Source organism: Harpegnathos saltator, unplaced genomic scaffold (assembly GCF_003227715.2).
Source record: "Harpegnathos saltator strain DR-91 unplaced genomic scaffold, Hsal_v8.6 scaffold202, whole genome shotgun sequence".
Lineage (NCBI taxonomy): Eukaryota > Metazoa > Arthropoda > Insecta > Hymenoptera > Formicidae > Harpegnathos > Harpegnathos saltator.
This window is the reverse complement of record NW_020229987.1, coordinates 787,609-809,168: the sequence shown is the minus strand read 5'-3', so window position 1 is coordinate 809,168 and position 21,560 is coordinate 787,609. Positions and strand designations below refer to the sequence as shown.

General features: G+C 43.7%; 1 protein-coding gene across 7 annotated transcripts in view; it reads right to left on the bottom strand.

Moving 5' to 3' along the window:
* Positions 1–21,560, bottom strand: part of LOC105186472 (neural-cadherin) — a 209,825-nt gene that overhangs the window by 141,263 nt on the left and 47,002 nt on the right. For 4 of the 7 annotated variants that reach the window (XM_025298006.1, XM_025298004.1, XM_019842913.2 and 1 more), the window contains 5 exons: positions 19,867–20,462; positions 18,627–18,773; positions 17,618–17,809; positions 14,925–14,936; positions 11,788–11,978 (listed from right to left, as the gene is read on the bottom strand). In XM_025298006.1, coding sequence (XP_025153791.1) covers positions 11,788–11,978; positions 14,925–14,936; positions 17,618–17,809; positions 18,627–18,773; positions 19,867–20,462 — 1,138 coding nt within the window. Of the gene's footprint in view, positions 1–5,581; positions 5,640–9,400; positions 9,592–11,787; positions 11,979–14,924; positions 14,937–17,617; positions 17,810–18,626; positions 18,774–19,866; positions 20,463–21,560 lie in introns of those variants that run through there. The other 3 variants (XM_025298003.1, XM_025298002.1, XM_025298009.1) reach the window with 3 other exon arrangements.

Genomic DNA, 21,560 nt, shown 5'->3' with positions numbered 1-21,560 from the left:
CACGTTGAAAATTATGATAGAAGCCATGTTATATATATATATTTTTTTTTAATCTCCCGAAACATCGCGATTCTTAAATTTTTAATATTATGAAAATCCAGTTAGCATGATATTAGCTAGGGATTAATTGAAAGATTGAATTGCTACGTCGTCGCGCGTCCTCATTTCTTCCGAATAATTGAATCTTTGATACTAGTTGTTTGATTAAATTCTGAGTTAGGGAGTTAACGATTCTTGAATTCTTGAATCTGACGAGGAATATGCTCCTATCATACTGCTTGTATAAAGGTGGTTCTCGCCTTTTCGAAATAATCTCGTTTATAGATAGAATCTCGTGTAGTTTCGTTATACAATGGCTGCTCGTAAAAGATGGAAGTTAACTCTATCTCAGACTACCTGTTTTATTACATGCGAATGCACAGGCGTTATCAAAACGCCAACATAAATGTCAATCCTGAAATCATTGCTTTCGCAGGAAGGGTATTGCTAGCATAAAATGTAGCAGAAGTTAACTAAAATCTAAGAAAGGAATATTTAAAGTCCATCTTTAGCAAAAACGATAGCGCCCGATCGATCGTAGGATCATCAATTTGCTTCTCTCTGGCAACATACAATCTTGCTAAGTTTTATCTCTCGTCTCTACCGATTCTCGCAATAAATCACTGCACGCGTTGCCAATAAATCGAGAGATTGGCTATTTTTGTGAGATGAAAGTTGACACGCTTTTTTCAAGGATGATCCAACTCTTACCGAATTTGCGCGTTAGTTGGCGAATTCACATTTGATTTCGATACGAAAGATCGATACGTGTCTCCCGTCTCGGTTGCTTAATGAAACATATTTTCCTCGAGTGCTCCAAAGTATCCGACACTTAAGTGCGATTTCCCCCGATGTTCAAGTAATTCTCACGGTAATTCCCGCGGAAACGAAATTAGGTAGATCGTTAACTAGTGCAAAATTAAATCAAACGCGCATCGTTAAACCCTCGCGCGCGCGCGCATGCTACATCTCCGTGTAGATCTATACCCGGGATTTCAGACGTTAAATGTGGGAAACGTCTTAGCCATTGTACATCACGCTTAACGAGATTCACGAAAGAGATTCAATCTTCAGGCATTGCTCTGGTAGCGCCGTTAGCGGAACGGGCTCGTTTGTGAATACGCAAGGATCCGTTAAGTGCTCATGCTCCTCTCGGAGCTCAATCATTTAAGCCGCGCCGTGTTACATTTTAAATGTCACCGCGTTAAGTTCGCTCGGAGCTAGAATATTGCGAGATACACGCCATCCTTTCCGCTCACCGTCGCTCCGTCCGCTTCGCTTCGAGCGGAAAGCGAGTTTCAGCATTAAAGTATCATTTCCCGGGGGTTCTTAAAAGGCCATTCGGATCTTGAGTCACGTGCGCCTAGCGAACGCGCGCTACGTCGTCACCCTCGAGCGCACTTCGAGCGATTTCGCATACTCAAATTATCGGAAATTACATATCTGTATCAGCGCGAAAATCTTTTTGTGTTTGAGAAACGACACGTGGAAGAAATATTCCCTCGCCAGCACGTTGTCAATACGACTTCAATCACGTCCGCGCTGATACGCTGATATTTTTACCTGGAGACGGGAGGATTTTGCACGAAAAACGTTGACATTCTTTTTCTAGGGAAAGCACAAAAGCGGAGAACGGCTGTCGACGTATTTTACGATTAATCCCGATAGCTTTTTTTTTTTATCAGTCGTATTTTTCCGGCCTAACATAAAACTCGAGCGATACCATCTATTCCGTTACGAGATGTAACAGGGAGCAGCAGTTTTTATTTATGAAGCACATTTATCTGAATCATCTTTTTGCTGTATATTTAATATTAGAAGTGTAATTCGACCGTCATTTCTATCGATTAAATGGGGGGGGGGGTATTCCATTTTTTCCATATAATAAAAGATCCAGTCTCTAAATTTCTTGGTGGTCCAGTCTCTGTAAATTTCTTGGTAACTTTCAATACGTCGGAAGTAATTTTTCGAAAAATATGCGACAAATAAATGCGATAAAAATATTTTCTACTATTAAATATTTTCGCTTTGATTCGCACAATTGGTACTCACAGTGACTCTTTCTGCGTGTTTGCGACCGATGAAACAAATATTACGGACGTATATATATATATATATATATAAGTACCGCGAGTAATCCGTTTACTAACGCGCATAACCCGAAATATATCTTTTTTTGTTTGCCGTGCAAAAATCCACGACAACTCCGAGAGCAATGTGCATCGAGCTGTGTACGTGAAACGAAAAATAACGCAATATATCGAACGGATGTACAATAAAATTGACACACGGACATTTTCGACCATTAAACATCGCAAAAGGTACTTTGTCGCAGTTTAACGGAATATGAAAAAAAATGGCGATCGAGTGATATGCGAAAAACGCTCGCACATTGTTGCCGTTTTCATATCGCGTGCAACGACCTCGACGATATTATATTTCAATATGCATCTGCAACGGGAGAAACTATAAACGCAAACGTGAAAATATATTCGATGCTTTTAACATATACTTATAGATTATCTGAAATCTTTTGCTCCCGGTACTTGCGCGATTGTACTTTTTCTCGTCGTTTACATTATAATACATTAACTTTAAAGTTGCTCCGATCGATTATCGCACGTTTAGCGATATTGAGCATTGCGGAATTGGAAAAAAAAATACTAAACAATTGAATCAAGATATATCGATGAGTTGCAAGTAGATGATGAAAAAAATTTCTTTCGCGCTTCGGTAGATCCGGTGACCTTTGCTGTAATAAAGATGTAATTTAGACTCTTATTACCGAGAGATATTTAATGTTAGGCATTTAAAAAAATGCAGAGCAGTAATGGCTTCTAATTAATTTCCGCCGAAGAGAAGTCGACGGCGATATCGTCAAAGAATTTGTCATTAAAAAGGGAAGACGGGACGAATGTAGGGCGCCGCGCCATATATATATATATATATATATATATTGCATCGAATAAATAACGCTTCATACCATACAGTTCGCACTTTCGTACCGGCGATATTGAACGTACCGTGGTGAGATTATTTCCATCGAAAGATAATTTTTGCAAATAACGCGAAGCTCTCGCAGTTACTCATTTAAAATTCGTTTAGAACGCGCATTATAGCATAGTGCGCATTAATTTTGGCAAAATCGATGCGGCTCGAAACGCGCAGTTAATATTGTCACCTATGACATCGCTACTCGATCAAATTTCGTGCCATTATCGCACAAAAGATCCGAACAATGCCGCCATTTATTGCGTCGCCTCATCTTCGTGAGATAAATTGCACAAGCAGGAGATGCTATTATAAACCGTACGTTATGAGATAACGCGTGCCTTCGTCTCGCTCGGTTGCGCCAATCAACATCAGTATTAATCCTAACAAATTTCATTATTTTGTGTTCACGGCGTTTTGAGCAGCAATCCGTGATCTAGTTAGAAATAGCCGATCGTCGACACAAAAATTCCAACGTAAATGTAACCATCGTCAATATATTCATCATATTGCGCGTTTTTGATAATTTGCACGTATCTTCACAAATACTGTCCGAATAAAAAAATCTCTGAATTCGCTTCTCGAAATCAATCGGTTTCGATCGTCCGCTCGACTTTCTCTCGCGTTCTGCGCAACCTCTGTTTTCAGTATTTCTCGGATATTTCGTTGCATGAAAAATCGCTCGTTATCATTTACTAGAGGTCGGGAATCATCTCACGGAAAAGTTCGCCTTCGTTACTTCAAGAAACATTCAAGTCTGTTTACCGTGGATTCACGGCAGACGTTGCGCGCACGTTACACGATGCTAATTATAAATAGTTCGTCCGAAAATGAACCTTCGCAACATCGTTATCGATCGGCCGTGCGCGTTTATATAAAAGTGTTTATATAAATAAAATATCCCGCAGTTTCTCCCGCAGAATTGAATCCACCGCTCGTTAATCTCAACAATACACAATCGACACGTGAAACAGGCTGAGACGCGCGTTCGCGTGCACAAACGTCGTTTGTGCTGATTAATTCCGATTTGCTCGTTATCGGGGTCGTTGAGATCTCGAATGTCAATTCGGGAAAATTTCCAGATTACCGGCGGAACAATGGCGCAACCCGTGCTCGTGACAAATGATGCTCGCACATTGATTTTAATTGCTCATTATCCGCGAACGACGTCTAACGGACGATGTCGCATCGATTGGCATTATACACGTATACAATGGCGTGTCGTTTAGTACAGTTGTACAGCAGTTGATAAGCGTGACCCTTAGTCCCAAGGTTTGCACATGAGTGAGTCTGTGAGTGTGTTGTGCACGCATGTGTCGTACAACTACCTTAGGTATGTGTAGGCAATAAGCGAGCATGTTTAAGTAAAAGTTTGTCGCGTAGAGTGGCGTAGATGTGTCAGGGTTATGATAGAAAGGGCAGAGTTGGAAGACGTAGACCTTTCACCCTCACTCGGTGCATAATCGTCCCTGAACCATTAGTGCGCGGTGACGATGTATGTGTGTGTGTGTGTGTGTGTGTGTGTACATGTGTGTGAATGTTGTGTGATTACCAGTGTGCACGTGAGCGTGTGATCGTTAACCGGTTCCGATGAGATTTTATCTCCATAGGAGAGTATCATTCTGAATTCATCATGAATTTAGTCGGATGTTAGGGTGCAGAAAAAATTCGCTTTGTAATAATATTAAATTGTTGTAAAAGAATGGTTTACGCTGGTAAACATGCGCGAACAAAATGTCTTGCCGCGACGATGAAATCACATCGAAGACGGTTAACTTTAGTGTCAGTTCACTCGCAAGAAGAGTGTGAAAAATCGCCGGCATCCTTTCCATTTCGAGTCTCACGGGGATCCCTGATACCCCCCTCTTTCCTTTCCGCAAAAAGAGTGGAAGGATTCCTCGATAATCGATACGTGAACATATCGATCGTTGTGAGAGTCACGAGTAGCGATGCGGGTCAATTAGCGGATGCTCTTACACACTCGGTCTTAATTGGAGGGGTAAAGGTATGTAATCACACACTACTACCGCCCGATGTGACACGAGACGGTGACTCCAGCAATCAAAGATGCTCTAACTATATCATCAACTCCAATCTAAATCGTTACTCAACTTGCCGTCGAACGGCGCACAAAAAAAGGTCTCGCCGACAAAAAGACACTACGAGAACACCACTACGCTCTCGAAGAGAGAAAGGAGAGAAAGTACAAAAGAACAGAAACAGAAAAAGAAGGAGAACGAAAGAGAGAACGGAAAAACGCAGGAAAAAACGTGATTACACGTCGTAAACCTAACGCAAGATAAGCAACTGACGAAACATGCCCAAAAATTAATTACGGCATTCACGAAACGTATGATGTCGATGACTGATATATATATATATATATATATATATATATATATATATATATATATATACATACATACTGGATGAACATATGCGTGTCCTCTCTCTGGCGACGAACCAAGAAGTGAATCGCAGCGATATGTACTAACTGATAAACAACCAAGGAGGAGTGAGAAATGAAAAGTCGTATGTACATATGGCATACCTTCGAGGTATGCTCTGACTGCGACTGCGAGGTCCCAGGCAGCGGAGGAGGTGGTAGGATCAACGAAAATTATAACTGCGTCCAATCCATTTGCGGCCACATTACTACTTTGTCGACCCGCGACTCCGCACGAGCACACACGAGACGAAAACGAGACCAAAATAAATTTTGAAAAAAGCCAATCCGGTGCGAAAGAAATGGTGTGACTCAAACGGAGGAGATATATAAAACAGAGAAAGTAAGACACGATGGCACGCATGAGTATAATAAACCATGAGAGAGAGAGAGAGAGAGAGAGATAAAGAGAGAGAGAGAGAGAGAGAGAGAGAGAGAGAGAGAGAAAAATAAAGAGACGACAAATGGTCGACCAAATCAACAATGTAGTCCAGGGAAGCATCTATTCGTAAAACATGCCCAAAAATATGTTTACGGCACACACAACAAATGTATAAGAGATAGATAGACAGAGATAGATAGAGAGATAGAAAGATAGATAGAGAGTTCTGCGTCTAATTCCGGCGCGAGAATCCGTCGTGGTACAAAATAGCTGGCAATGACTGTAGTGTGTATATATATATATATATATATATATATATATATGTATATATATATATATCGCTATATATCAAGTCGCAGCGCAAAAAACAAACACGTGACTTAAAACACCCATCGCTCGTTCATGTTGTGACTTTACACGCTGTGTGGCGCGAATCAACGTTTAATGCGTTTCTTGCCAGGCCGCGAATTCCCGATGAGAGAAGCGATTATCGGCGAATGGATACTAAAGTGTGCATGGGTATAATGTGTGTATATAAATAAATACATATGTATATATACACACACACACACACACACACACATATGTATGTATGTGTGTATGTATGTATACACCTGGTGACACCCTTGCGTTCAGACTCGTACGCGTGGCGCGACGTTGATGAGGAAAGTTTGCGGAAAATGGCAAGCTAGCGCGAATAATGAAACGTTTTGCTGCATCCCTTTCCGACTGCCATTAAAGGAGAATCCTAACGAGTAAACTCTGCAGTTGTCGGAATTAATCCTCTGAAATGTCACTAAAACGTCACTACGTACGTGAAATTCGCGATATTCGCGAGAACTTAGCTCGAACGCATGAAATTGCGCATGAAAGACTGGCTCGGCAAAGTGTAACAATAATCATAATCGTTGTGCTAATTAATTATTATTAGTTAATCAGTCTTTAGGAAGTCCGGTGTCGTAAGATTCGATACGTTGACAAGCATCGGTGAGATCGAAAAGCGTACTTTGAGGCGACACATTTCGATATTCGCGGAAACATTGAAACGACGCTTAAAGATCGAAAGTAGCAATTGAATTGATAATAAAAATACAATCGCACGAGGGTGAAATAATTTCGTCGTGTATGTCCCGCGTGTATCGTCGCGTTTCACCGGCGAATTCGAAACGGCTTATCGCTTTGTTCGCGATACAAGCGAATTATATAATACATCGGTATTGTTCCCTGATAAAATGCTCACGAAGGAGCAAATTGGCGCGTGTTTGGGCCAGATATGCCACCGAAACGTTCGCGTGACGTCGACACGCAGAGGAGAGGGTCGTATATCGAATTTACAATAAAATGTATTATCTCGCGCGCGGACAGCACGTGCATCTGGCACCTCTCGCGCAGCGTGTACGCTATATAATTAGCGAATCTGTTCTCGCCGGAAGTCCATGTGTCTCCGCGAAAACGCAGTTAAAAGCGGTACGTCAAGCGCAAACCTCGCCATTACTAACGTTTTTTTTGTCGACGCGGCTTTGCTATCCGAAAAAAGATGCGTTCGCGCCGGCTACGCTATATTTCTTCCCTGATGCACCGCTCGCGCGCGCGCGATATTTCTCATAAAGTCGCAAATCACGATTCCCGAATTTCGGCTTGTCTAGAATTTTATTCTCTCGAAGCACTCGCAACGATACGCGAGAGTCGTCGCAAACCTGTTTGCAATTCGTCGTAAAACTTCCGACGCTCATCACTATGCAGCTCGTGCGCCAGTTCGCATTTCCTTCGTAGTTTCTCAAGTGCCAATACCGTGGAAATCTCATGCTCGCCGTGATCAATTAAACGCAAACTGCCGTTAATGCAATCGACATCTCGACATGATACGATTTATAAAACTATTGCGTCAAGTGCGAACGCGCGAATTAATGGTGATCTCCGTGGAACAATGAGCGACGCGAACAATTAATATTTAATGGAATAATAGCAGTGCGCGACTCTCTCTCTCTCTCTCTCTCTCTCTCTCTCTCTCTCTCTCTCTCTCTCTCTCTCTCTCTCTCTCTCTCTCTCTCTCTCTCTCTCTCTCTCTCTCTCTCTCTGTCTCCCTCTCTTTGTCGATTACCGTGCAACAATAGGACACGCGCTTTGTTCGGAAAATTGCGCTTTAGTGATAAATGCACCGAAACGGCTCGACGCGCGGCTCCTCTCCTCGGCTCTCGTACCGTTTCTTATATCCGCGTGAATTACGGGTCACGATCCGGAGATGAAAGGCGACCATTGGCCGTGCCGTTTATTCAATTTAGCGCACGTACACGCGACAGAAGAAGAAGAAGAAGAAGAAGGGAGAAGCGCCTTTTTGTTACCGGTCGTTGCCGCGGCAAAAAGGAATTAAATCTCGCTGTGGAATCGATTAGAGTCTTCACGAAAGCCTGGAAATGGTGGCTGCGTGTCGAGATGCAGCAAAAGGCTTAGAGGACGTAATCGGCTCGGCGGAGTCCGATATAAGCGCGCGGTTTTCAGACTTTCGTCGAAAGAAACGAAACGCCGGAAAACACGGAAAAATTAACGAGGCTCGTACCTCGCGAACGATCACGCACACCGAAGGAAACGTGCGCCGCGCTTACGAATGCGTACTTGTGTGTGCACTAGTCCGAGCGAATAGAACGCGCCTCCCGCGATTGTCGAACACGAGAGACATATCTTTGCCTGAACGAGGGTGGACGCGATTTAAAGCGATGGTTCCTTTTTAAAGAGGTGTTTCCCGAAGTACACGCCTGGAATTTGCAAAAATCGCTGAATTTAGTAACATTTTATTACATACGCTTTCGATACGCTCGCTGTAACTGAGACGAAAGTCGAGGCGAAAAATTTGTATTTCTTTACGTATGAAATATTTTATCTCTTCTCTTCTACATCCAACACTTGCTTAAAGCAGCAACTTGTATTCACAGCGTTGCGTAAAGAGACGAGGGTGACTGGCTTTGGCTATGAATTCATTCTGATCGAGACTGTTTCTTCTCTGATGAGCAACTTGATTTTTATGGTATCGCATCACAAAACTGTCCGATCGAAAATATTTTCATGCTCCAATCTTTCTCATCCCCTCAATATCTCGCTACTTAACAAATCCGTGCTGGAGTTGTTCTTCCATCTACCAAGAACCATCGCTCCAATGCCCACGTCCTGCGCCTAAAGTCTCCCGGTATCCCTTCACACGTGCAGATGTATCCCCTGTGAACCTAAACCTAAACATTTCGATCATACTTCCCACGACCGATCCTGTGTGCGTACGCAAGTATGCCTGCGTGTGTAATGTAAAATGTGAGCGAGCGAGCGAGCGAGCGAGCGAACGCGCGCACAACGCGCCTCTGCGAATGATGGTGTATGCTGTGTGTGTGTGTGTGTGTGTGTGTGTATATGTATATGTCTGAGTGTGTTAGATGCGTGTAATGTGGATTCGTACACAATATCAATTAACGTGCACAAGAACAATACTGCCACGAGATTGCGTGCAGGGCGGGTTCGTGCAGAGAGCCGCACGGAGCATTGACAGTGTGACAGACCTGGCTTTAACAGACACAACTTTAGCCCCGACGGCCATGTTCTCTTTAATGTAGATCGGGCCATACACTACGTGGTCCCATACGGGCGGATTATTCGCACGGTCCACAACGTCAATCTGAACCTCCACCGTTCGCGACAAGGGCGGGAAGCCCTTGTCTTGGGCCATCGCCTCCAGCTTGTACGTCTCGCGCTACGGCCAGACCGCGTGTATAACAAACGGGAACAAAAAACAACGGCGTTAGTGTCAAGGCGCCAAGGTTCTTTGGCAGAGAGAGAGAGAGAGAGAGAGAGAGAGAGAGAGAGTGAGAATAATGGTACATGTTGATCTCCGTCATTCTTTTCGATAGAAAGACAGAGAGAGAGAGAGAAAGAAAGAGAGCAAGAGAAATAGCGAGAAAGAGAGAGAAAGAGAGAGAGAGAAAGAGAAAGAGAGAGAGAGAGAGAGAGAGAGAGAGATGATCAGGAGAACTGGTCTCTCTCTCTCTCTCTTTCTCTCTCTCTCTCTCTCTCTCTCTCTCTCTCTCTCGCATCCGCAACACCCTGTCTATCTCGCCCTTCCGCCGTGTGACGTTCGCCGCTACGGCGAATGCCTAAACCCCAGCAAAACGCCTGGAACGTGGTACGGCGAATGCGGGCTCGCATTTGTTTGCACGCAGCCTCGCGCCGACTTGCTCGCTCGGCTATTAGGGACTATAGCGAAAGCTCGCGCGATATTTGCGATGCGTATTATTGCTCGGACACGCAGCGGCCAGGTGGCTGCACGAGCTCTCTTGTGGGGGCACACTGGCAGTGTGATGGATGATCGACGCTCCGCAACCTGCATTCTGCGCGTGAATGTCCGTATCGCGAGTAGGCAGCAGGATCTCTCTCTCGTTTACATCCCCGTCTAATAAACCTATACGAATGAGCACGATAGAGGCGCCTGTAGGTCACCGCTCCGCCTTCCCGCGTTCGCACATAGTTACAGTTGTTAATTGCTTTATATTCGCTATGATCCGCGCTCGCGACGATCGCTGCGTCCTCCGAGTCTTTGGAGAAGCACGTTGCTCCTGTTGTTCTTCTTCGCGGCAGGGAAGAGACGAGCCTCTCCGGTCTCTCTTTCGAGTGGAGTAAGTCTCGCGCGCTGGGCTCGCGAGAATTTCTCGGCGCTATCACGAGTGCTCTGTAGACTAAGAGATACATTGTTTAGTGCTATCCGCGCTGTACCGAACGTTTGTCAGTCTCACACGAGATGATGGGGTTTAAAATAGCGAGCGAGCCAAAGAGTCGGCAAAGTGCTGATAATCTGAGGGCGAGTCCTCAGACATGGATGACTCTCGTCGATTTTCCGTGTTTCCGTGTTAGTGGCGATCAATTATACGTGAGCAAAATCGTAATAAAGACCGTTGCTTCCGACAAGGACAATTATAAATTCTCGAGGGATTTCGCAAAGCGCTCTTTTGTAATTGATGGGACTATTTTAGCGCTATAACGAAGAGCGATAACGATAACGCGATGGGCTGAGAGCGCGATTTATAGCGTCCGGTAACGCCGTGCAGCAGATAGCTCTAAAGCTGCAGTGTACGGCTTGCGTTAATTTACGGCATTCAAGACTTACTCGACTTGAAAGCCGAGGGGCTTCGATCATTTCCGAGTGATTCTCGCGTCGCCGATCGAACACTCGCTGTCCCCAAATATATCGTCGAAGAGCGATCGTCGCGGCTCGCTACACAGTACATGTTGGGAAGAGATAGTGGTAGTAGAATAATAGTAATAGTAAACAGTAGTAGTAGTAGTAGTAGTAGTAGTAGTAGTAGTAGTAGTAGTAGTAGTAGTAGTAGTAGTAGTAGTAGGAGAAGGAGAGTGTCCGCCATTCAGCGATCTACCGCGCCGCGCTTAACCATAAGTGCTTCCGCATCCAGAGAAAGAAAGAAAGTGGTGTGTGTCCAATGTCTCTATATCTAAGGAGAGAGGTAAACGCATAGAGATAGAGATACACAAAGGAATAAACCAAAAACAGAGAACAAACGCCACAATAAAAATAGAGCAACAAAATGAAGAGTAGAAAGATTGAGGCAGAGAGAAAGAGAGATAGAGAGAGAGAGAGAGAGAGAGAGAGAGAGAGAGAGAGAGAGAGAGAGAGAGAGAAATTACGAATGGGTGGGTATCGGAGGTAGAGAGAAAGACGCACTGTGGAGGTTGACGATGAGAGGAATCGATGAGATTCGGAGGAGCAAACGCTCGGGATACTCGCGCGTAAACGAGTTGCCGGGAGAGGACGAACGCAAGAGACAATGTAAGAGAGTCAGATGAAAAAGAGAGAGGTCAATAGATAGGAGAGGCAGCACTGCATGGCACGGCACGGCATGTCACATGTCTTGTCTCGGTCATGTCGTGGCATACAAACCTGGCTTTCACCGACGTCACTACAGTACCCACTGTGACATTTTCTTTGATGTGAATGGGGCCGTATACATTCGCATCCCACACAGGTGGTTTATTGTTTCTGTCTACGACGTCTAACTCAACGTCCACGTCTGCGGACAAGACTGGCATCCCTCTGTCGGAGGCCCGTACTCGTAGGCGATAGCTGTCACGCTAGTGGCAAAACATTGGGCCGTCAACTTATAGGACACTGTTTTTCGGGAATTTTGTTGGCGTTTCTTTTTTTGGCTTTTTTTCTGTTTTCGACTTTGTGATTTTTGTTTCCGTTGCGTCACTTTACTTTCTATTCGTTTTTCCCGACTCGTCTTTTCCGTCGGAGTTTACGAAAGAGCTAAAGACGTCACTCGGCATCGAGCGCGTCCACGTGATCACGTGTGATAGAGAGAGAGAGAGAGAGAGAGAGAGAGAGAGAGAGAGAGAGAGAGAGAGAGAGAGAGAGAGAGAGAGAGAGAGAGAGAAAGACAGAGAGACAGAGATTAGGTACTCGAGAGTACCGTTTTCTGTGCTTTTTATTCGCGAGCGAAATTAAAAACGAAAAGATAAGAGAAAGACAGACGGAAAGAAAAATAGAGAGAGAGAGAGAGAGAGAGAGAGAGAGAGAGAGAGAATGGACCGTGCAGTCTCGTAGGTATCCTGGTGGACCTTGTCCGTTGCGTGTTATCTCGGTAGTGCGGTAGACTCATTGTCTTTGTAGCAAACGAATCTATGGTTCCCGTAATGTAGAACTTTTCTCCGGTTAGGTTATGTAATGAAGGTGCGCCGTTTACAAGCACGAAATTTACTGCAATGAACTCAAACATGCCGTGAGGTGGGCCTTCTCGTGAATGAGTAGTTGCGATATAGCGGCGTGGTGATGAAGACGACGATGTGTAGTCTACATCGCCGATCTTTGTCGATTCGCAAGGAAGCGGTAGTAACATCGAAACAAACATGGGCAACCAGTAGCCAGATTTGTAAGTGGAGCTTGTGAGAAACGTGAGAGCAAATGTGGACGATGTAGCTGTTGTGATATACTTACCTGCCGAACGAATGTATGCTCGCATATTTGAGCTCATTGCTACTAATCGTGTTAGTTGATTGACGCGTGAACAAATGCTTTCGTCTGCGCTTGCATTTTTGCATATTTGACTCGCATCGATACAATTGTCCTTGCAACATTGTGTATTATAAATATCAGGTTGCTCTTAATAAGATGACTCTTGTATAACGAAAGCAAAGTGCATATAAAAGAGTGATGCTCACGTTGTATATATTAGGGCTAATGAATGCATTAGATTTATGCTGCCATCCGAGATAACACGAAAGCGGAGGATGTACTAGATGTTTCAAAACTACTATTGCTTCTCTCATTTGTGGATTCTTTGATACGCGTTCGCTATTGATATTTTCTTTGAGCCATCAATTTGAAGATTGCCTTAAAATGAAGTCCGCTTGAGATTAATTTCAGGATGAAATTTCATAATTTTTAAGTTACAAAATTATAAATTCTTAGTAAAGAAAATTAGATTCCACAGATAGCAAAGAACCTCCGTATAATCAAAATAATAGTAATTTTCAAATATCCGATATAGAGTAACAGCGGGTGAACGATATATTTCCAGGTAAAATGTAATCAGATTCAAGGAATCAAAGTTTGTCTATGAAAAGTATAACAATTGGTCGAACAGGTTCGATCCAAAACTCAGCGACTCAGCGAATGGACTTCTAGTTTCCAGTAGCTTTAATGTTTAGCCCGTTAATTTTGTATTTTGTATTTCAGTCGTACTAATCCGCTGATCATGTAATCAGATATCGTGTTAACATCGCGATTTAAGTTAGTTAAAGCGCTGTATCACGACAACGAGTCGTTCGACAATCGGCATTTTACAAACGTCGTCCTTCGTTTCCAAGTGTAACGCTTTTGCGAACGTTTGTCTATTATCGGGATCTTGCTACGTCATAAGATTTCTAGTAACAAGAACTACGGGCTTCCTGGAACATTAAAAGTAATTATTCAAGCTGTTCCAGTCACGGAACCAGATCCCTGTACAGCATTCGATATCCAACGGACGTTCACCAAACGGATACGAGTAAAACAAAAGCATGTTTTACTTGCGATTCTGTTAAAAGACACATTGATTTATATTTAAAGGAAGCACAGCTACGTGAGGTACTATTACGGTGCTGTGCTACTAATACAGAGTGAGGCATAAGAATATGTAACGTGATTTCAGCAAGGCGAATTACCTTTAGTGTCAAGTCAAATCAACTGATGTTAATTAACGTAAATTTAACGCAAAGTCTAAATCTAACGTAACGAGTTATTAAACTCATTTTCTGATTGGAAATTAGTCTTGATTCGAGCCTATCAAAGTTAACCTTCACTTTGACGTAATCTTGGAAACAATTTTTTTCAAGCTTCTCCTACTTACTACCTCTGTGAGAAAAGAGGATTCTCCAAACTTTTAATAGAGCACGGAGGTTTTGAAATTTTCGATGTAGTCTTAGCCGTTACAATCTACATGTCAGACGTCCGTCGGATATCCAGCACCACGTGGGAACAGATTGACAGGAGCTACCGGCGTTACCGGCGGTGCGAGATATCGGTATAGAAAAGGCATCCTTCACTTATGGATACATACGAGACTAGGGACGAGAGAACGAAAATAGATAGCGCGACAGCAAGTGTGTGTGTGTATATGTACACAAAGAAATACATCGCGCGTGGTACAAAAAATTTTGAACAGAAACACTCTCGAGAAGAGACGATTAAATATAGTAGATAGAAAGATTCTCAGAAATTGAGCGACACAAAGATAAAGATAGAGCAGAGAAATGAGTGAGAGAGAGAGAGAGAGAGAGAGAGAGAGAGAGAGAGAGAGAGAGAGAGAGAGAGAGAGAGAGAGAGAGAGAGAGAGAGTGACGTCTCCGAGTGACAACAATAACAACAACAGAGGCGAAAAATCATCGAAAGGATATAATGTTGAATAATCGAACGGAAAGGCGCTCTAGTATTTGCAACGAATATTATACTTTCTTTTGCGCAGGTATAACAATGTTGTCACATCATAATGTGTCTCGATGCAAGGTGTGAAACACAAGAATATAGATCCTACTTACTGGAAAACAGCCCTTTTTTTTTGTCATCATCAAATCCGAAGAAAGTAAATGGTGCAATGAACACAAACATAAACAATAAGAAGTTCAAATTAGTTCCTTTACGAAATCAACCAATGCAGGCATTTTGCATGCAAGCGAGAATGCGTTAAAGAGGCATCAGGAAACGATGAGAAAGATAGAGGGACGAGGGTAAATTCGATGATAGAGAATGGAAACTTGGAGGAGGGACTCAAAATGAGATACTAGGGGAGGGGTGGGAGAAAAAAAACTATGACGACCCCTCGTCTGATTCGTTTTAACGACACTCAAAAACCGATGGACGTTATTTCTAATCGTCGTGATAGTTAATCCGCACACGTTTCCGACTTTCCTTTCAATCCGTGATTACTCCCGTTCATATTCATTCGCTTTCTTCCCGTTTTCGTCACGACAGTGGTATGCCGCCCCAATCACAGAAGAAAAAATGTCACACCACGGACAGTTCTCTTACGAACCATGTACATATGTATGCATATATACACATGTTTATACATTGGTACAACGCTCTCGATCAAAAATACTTTTCGTGTTCTTTTCCTTTTCTTTGTCAGTCACGTCGTGTTACACTGGGAGAGTGGGATGAAAATCGGGTAACGTCAGAGAGAAAGAGTTATATAGAGAAAGGGAAGAGAAACAATTGAAAGTAGAAGAACGAAGAAAAATATATAATCGAGATAAACTTGAAAACAAAAATGCGATAGTCGATAACGGAGAACTCAGGCAGATATAAATAGACAGACAGGTAAAGTAATCAACGCAGCAAAATCAGTAAAAAAAACAGTATCGGGCAAGAAATTCGGAAAAGTAACCATCGACATAACAAGAAGACACAAAATGCAACACACGAAAAATTAATAGAATTTTTAATCATATGAAAAGAAGAGAAATTTTTTAAAGAACCGAGATGTAAAGAAAGAGAAAGAAAAAGAGATACGGATAGAGAGAGAGAGAGAGAGAGAGAGAGAGAGAGAAAAGAAAGAGAGAAAGAGAAAGAGAGAGAGAGAGAGAGAGAGAGAGAGAGCAAGGATGTAGGATTGAGAGCGAGATCCGTTCCTGTAAAGGAATCAAAAACACATTCATATAAAATATCCAAGCATTGTCAAAAATTGTTTATGTCTGATGCACCACAAAATGCGTAGAGGTTGAAGTACACCGTACGTGGGGCTCAAAAAATGTCGTTCCCACCTGCTCCTGGAAGTTCAAAAAACATCACTTCCCTTTTGAAAAACATTCACAATTAGTAATGTTAGTTGAACAATTAAAGATCATTAGTTTGCTCCGAACGTTTTCCTTTCTTTTGTCATATATCTCTTATATATCATCATTGTTTCATCATTGTCTTTTCTCTCCAATTGCTTTCCCGTTAAATTCTCCAACGCGTAACGTACAAAAATCGTATACATCCTTTTCTTGGCTACTTTTAGAAAAAGTATGAAAAGTGCATACGCTCGCGTTTGGTCGGCCGTGCGCGTGCACGTTCGGGCCGATCCGCACACGTGATCTTTTTCTTTTTTTCTTTTTTTTGCAAAATTACGCGTCGGCATTTACAACTCGCCAATTCGATCGTAAATTATGATTGATATCGCGGCACAAAACAAAAAAACGGAACGCGGCACAAAACGAACGACGAACAAAGGAAATCTAAGTGAAGATAAAAAGAAGGACGGAAACGAAAAGCTATGTATATGCGCGCGTGGTTTGTTCGACCGCTCATCTATATATGTAACTGGAGAAAACCGATTCTCGACGAAAAGTGAATGAGAAAAACTGGACAAGAGGTATCAAAGCTTCGTTTGGAATCGTTTAAAAAGGTACTCGCGCCGCGAGTATGTTCTCAATAGAGAGAATGAGAGAGACAGAGAGAGAGTGTTTTGTTGCAAAAATAGCCCGAACGGTCGATCGATTCAGGTACATGAAGCGTTTGAGGAAATCAGGCATAGCTAAGTATTTACCATAGTGAACACATTGTGCATATCAATGGGAATTAAAAAGTTCTATACATGTGCCGTAAAAAGGAAACTCATTTCGTTGCATATTAGTGATGAGAGAAATAATTGCCGACCAAACGTATATTAGTATACAAGTTTATCCGCTCAGCAACAAAACGGATTCGTGTTTAAATATAACGTAATTCAACGCAAACGTACAATATATCGGCAGAAGGTGTACACTCAAGTTTTGTATTTATACGATATCATATATATATATATAGATATATATATATATATATATATATATATATACATATATACGTATATATAAATAGATAAAGTATGCTACGCAACCTACACATTCCTGGGACACGCGACACTTGTTTCGGGACGAGTGCATCCGCAGGATCCGCGTACTTGAAGAGAGATGGCAGCGAGATTAACACCAACACGCAGCAGCGTTCGATTTCCGCGTCGAGTTCCGCCTCGCGGAATGTAAAGTGACTTATTGAGAGTCGCCGAGATTTTCACTCGGTTTCGAGCGTATAGCGATCGAGCGTATATATATCGTATATAGACGTCAAGAGCAAAAAGAAGCCAGCAAGCCGCAAAGAAAAATGCAAGCCTCGCCCACGAAAAAGTGGGAGTGTTCCAGGAAACGATGCTGTCCATACTGCTAAAGAGAGACGATATGTAGATTAGCGATTTCATGGGGATACTCACGTCTAGAGGCTTCTTTAACACGATCCAACCAGACTCTGGTTGAATCTCAAAGTATTCCAGACCCTGGTCGTTGTTCGGCGAGCTCAGTGTGTACGTGATCGCACCGTTGTTGTCAGCATCCTCGTCGGATGCCGACACTCTCAGTATGTTCGTGCCGATACTCGCGTCCTGTTTCACATTCTCCACGTACCTCTGCGAAAGAAAGATGAAATGCGACTCTTCGGAAAACTCGCCACGATCCATCGGTACCTTTCACGTATCGATGGATCGACAGTACGCCTTATTATATTATTTCGTCAAGTATTAATCCGCGCGCGCGTCTGTATAAATTTAGACCCGGATCTTGGCACTCGAGATTAGAAATGAGATGGCAGGAGAAGTCAGATTGCAAGGTAGTAATTAAACGCGAGCGAGATCCTCCGAAATCTTCAACGAAGGTTGAATGATTTTCATTAAAAACAGATATTAATTCAAGACTCTGATATTAAGGTCGGTAACTCAAATTCTTCTCAAGCACTCTGTGTTGCTAAGTTCGCAAGAATGTGTTTTCAAAGTTCGATGCAAGCCCCTTACGAACATCCTGTATACATATTCTGTAATATGCATTCAAAGCAGAAGTGGATCAGAGTGCATAATTTATGAGATTCACCTTATGTACAGTTCTTCGTGCTCGCGCGGGTATAGTTTATGAATTATGAGCTTGTTCCACTTGCATATCTGACCTCCTCGCGGATATGTTTAATCGATATGGACCCAACGCGTACGCAAAAGGTGTGTCTATAATCTTAATTGAGTAAACAACGAAACTGGCCCCAACGGAGCCGCCGGGCGGTAACTTCACGCACACGTCCGTTAAACTCTTCTCGAGTTACGTTCATCGAAACGTAACGCGCTGACACGCGCCGTACCGTGGTGGTTTCGCTACACGCGACCATACTTCCGGACATCTGCGCCGTGTTTCTACCCCCAAATGATATCTTGAACGTGGGGTCTGATCGAATGTACGCACCTGACGGTCGAACAACGGCGGGTTGTCGTTCACGTCGGTTATTTCGACGGTAAACGAGCAAACACCTTCCAGCGAGGGTTCGCCCTGATCCGTCGCCTTGACAGTGACGGATACGAATTTTCCGTCGTCGCCTTCGCGATCGAACACCTGAAAGTAACACCGTGTCCGTTATCGAAAATGTAATTGGCTCGAGAGACGCAACAGAGAGATAGTAACGATAGTAACGGCAGAAACGGTAGTAACGAAAATTATCTCCATCTCTCGTTGTGTGGGAGAGAGAGAGAGAGAGAGAGAGAGAGAGAACCTTGTCAGATTTTTAATGAAACACAAATATACAACGTCTATTTCAACGATATTTTATGCTCGCGTTTGTCGATGAAAAAAGTGTGTCAAGTGTCAAGTTTCCGTCTCTCTTTCTCTTGTTTAGCGCAACAAGACGGATCTAAATCGATAAAAATACTCTTTGAAAACACAGCAGGGCGTTCTACCGTAGATGTATGACGGTAATATCTCTCTCTCTCTCTTATTCTCTCAGGGATCTGTATGGAGTCATGACACGAACGAACGGTAATTAGGGTGTTAAGTGGCTTGCGTGTTTATCGGTTGGTCTGCTCTGCGATATGTGCAAATGGTGAAGGGGTAACACGACAGAACCCGAAGCTCGAGTGATTGTTACATATTTTCTAATGCGTTCGTGGAATTATAAATAAGCTTTCCATCGCACGAACCGCGCTCGCTTTGTACTTCCATGCCGATACATTCCGATACAGTGGGCGTAACTTTTACGACTCCGTTAAAAAGGGACTTTGCTGCCGAGTCAGGCATAAAAAAAAATGTTAAAAGTAAGCTCTCGTTTATACCTCGCGCGGAGATATTCCTATAATGATACGAGCGGATCCGCATATCGAAAATATAAAGGCCACTTTAGACTTTATAGACGATCTATAATTCACGATGAAATTCAGGACGGGAGCTTATTTGCAATTTTATATGCCGTGCAGCATAGAGAGCATTCGCAATCGCATGTGCACGCAGCCATAAATGAGAACTTGATTTCCAAAATATCCACAAACAGAATGTTCAACTTTGTATGTAACCCGTCAAATTACGAGACTGAAATTATAGCTCGCGCCCAAGCGGCTGCGATACAAACAACGTACAAAACGTACGTCAGAGGTCGCCGGTAAAAAGACTACTCTATCATGCTACCACAAGGACGAGCAATCGTCGGCAGAAGTACCTTGTTAGTCAAGACCTGACCGGTCTCCTCGTCGACGGTGAATTTGGTGCCCTTCTGATTGGGCTGTTGCACGATCGAATACTTGACTTGTCCATTGACACCCTTGTCCTCGTCCGTGGCTTGCACCTTGATGACCGTGCTGCCGTTCGGCGCGCCTTCCTCCACTTTCGGGTAATACATTCCGCAGTCTTTGAAGACCGGTTTGTTGTCGTTCACGTCGGTTATAAACACCACGACGACCGCAGTGCTCGTGTGAATAGTGGTGTCGCCATTCGGGCAGCACGCGCCGTCGTCCAAGGCGGTGACGTTCAGCTCGTATTTGTCGCGATCTAGAGAGATCTCCTTGCCGTGGAGACGGATCACACCGGTGATCTCCTCGATGACGAACTGCCCGGACGTGGTGTTACCGCCGACGAAGCGGAAGCGCACGTTGTCGCCGTCCTTGTCGGAGGCGACCACGGTGGTGACCAAAGTGTTCGGCCCGGCGTTCTCGTCGACGTTCGGCGTGTAAACTTGCTGCGAGAATTTCGGCTCCTCGTCGTTTTTATTCTTCGTGTATATCCGCACCGTCGCCGTGCCGGTTTTCGACGGCTCGCCTGGAAAGCAAGCTCGTTTGAATCCCCTCTCTTTTGTTCCTCCCTTGTCTGACTGGATTATTAGCACGTTGCGAACTCTATCATTTTTCATATTTTTTTGTTAAAAAGAATGCCCCTTCCAGAGGCAGACAGAGCAAAATTCAATAAAATGCACTGAAACCGCCCCACAAAAAATGACGGGGCGGATTTTTTCAATAATTTGTGTACTTCAGCTTTTTTGGTCGCTGAAGCCGAATTTGAGGTCAAAATATAGAAATTCACTAAATGTTTAACCGTGCCACTTACGGCACGGCACGGCACGGTTTTGGCTGGACGCACCCCGGTGCGTCCATCGTGCCACGGAAGGGGTTAAATTTCAATCAAACGCCATGACGTATCTCTCCTTCCGATCTCTCTTGCTCGATTTTTTCAAATAAAGATTAACAATAGCGTGATTGGCCGAACCATGGCCGAACCGAAAAATACGTAGTTGTTTTTCAACCAAAATTCGATCGGGCGAGATGTGAAGGACGAATGCAACAATGGCGATATTGGTTTAAGCATTGCGAGTCGCGCTCGTATTAATCTAAATTATCGAATTCGGGAGTGTTACGACGCATGCCGGACAATATCCGCCCGCAACGTCAAATTTTGCAATATGAAGTGCGCGCGTGAACGCGCAATAAATAAAAGCGCACCTGCGTTATTGCCTATCCGGCCGCTTTATTTCCAATTAAGCCGCTACTTGTTCGGCAGCCAGGCCGCATTTGCGCCTGGCGCGTATATATGCAAATAACACAAATTCGCGTCTACCACGGATGTGAGCTAGATCCCGCGCGCGGCGCGAGTCGCGAGGATTTGGAGCTCGTTTGGAAACCAAATCCGTGGAGATTTAGCTGCTGAGGCTGATCCTCCTCGGTTTGCTGACAGAACGTGAAGGGACGGCCGATCTCTGCCTTTCTATGTGACCAAATCTTCGAGTAACACGAGCGCGTCGGCTTTAGGCTATCTGAATTCTTAAAGGGAAACGGATATCGGAGAGCCGTAGGTATCTTGGTCGTCCGCGAACTCGGCCGAGCAAGATGCGATATTCGCGTGACATCAAATGTGACGCGGCGA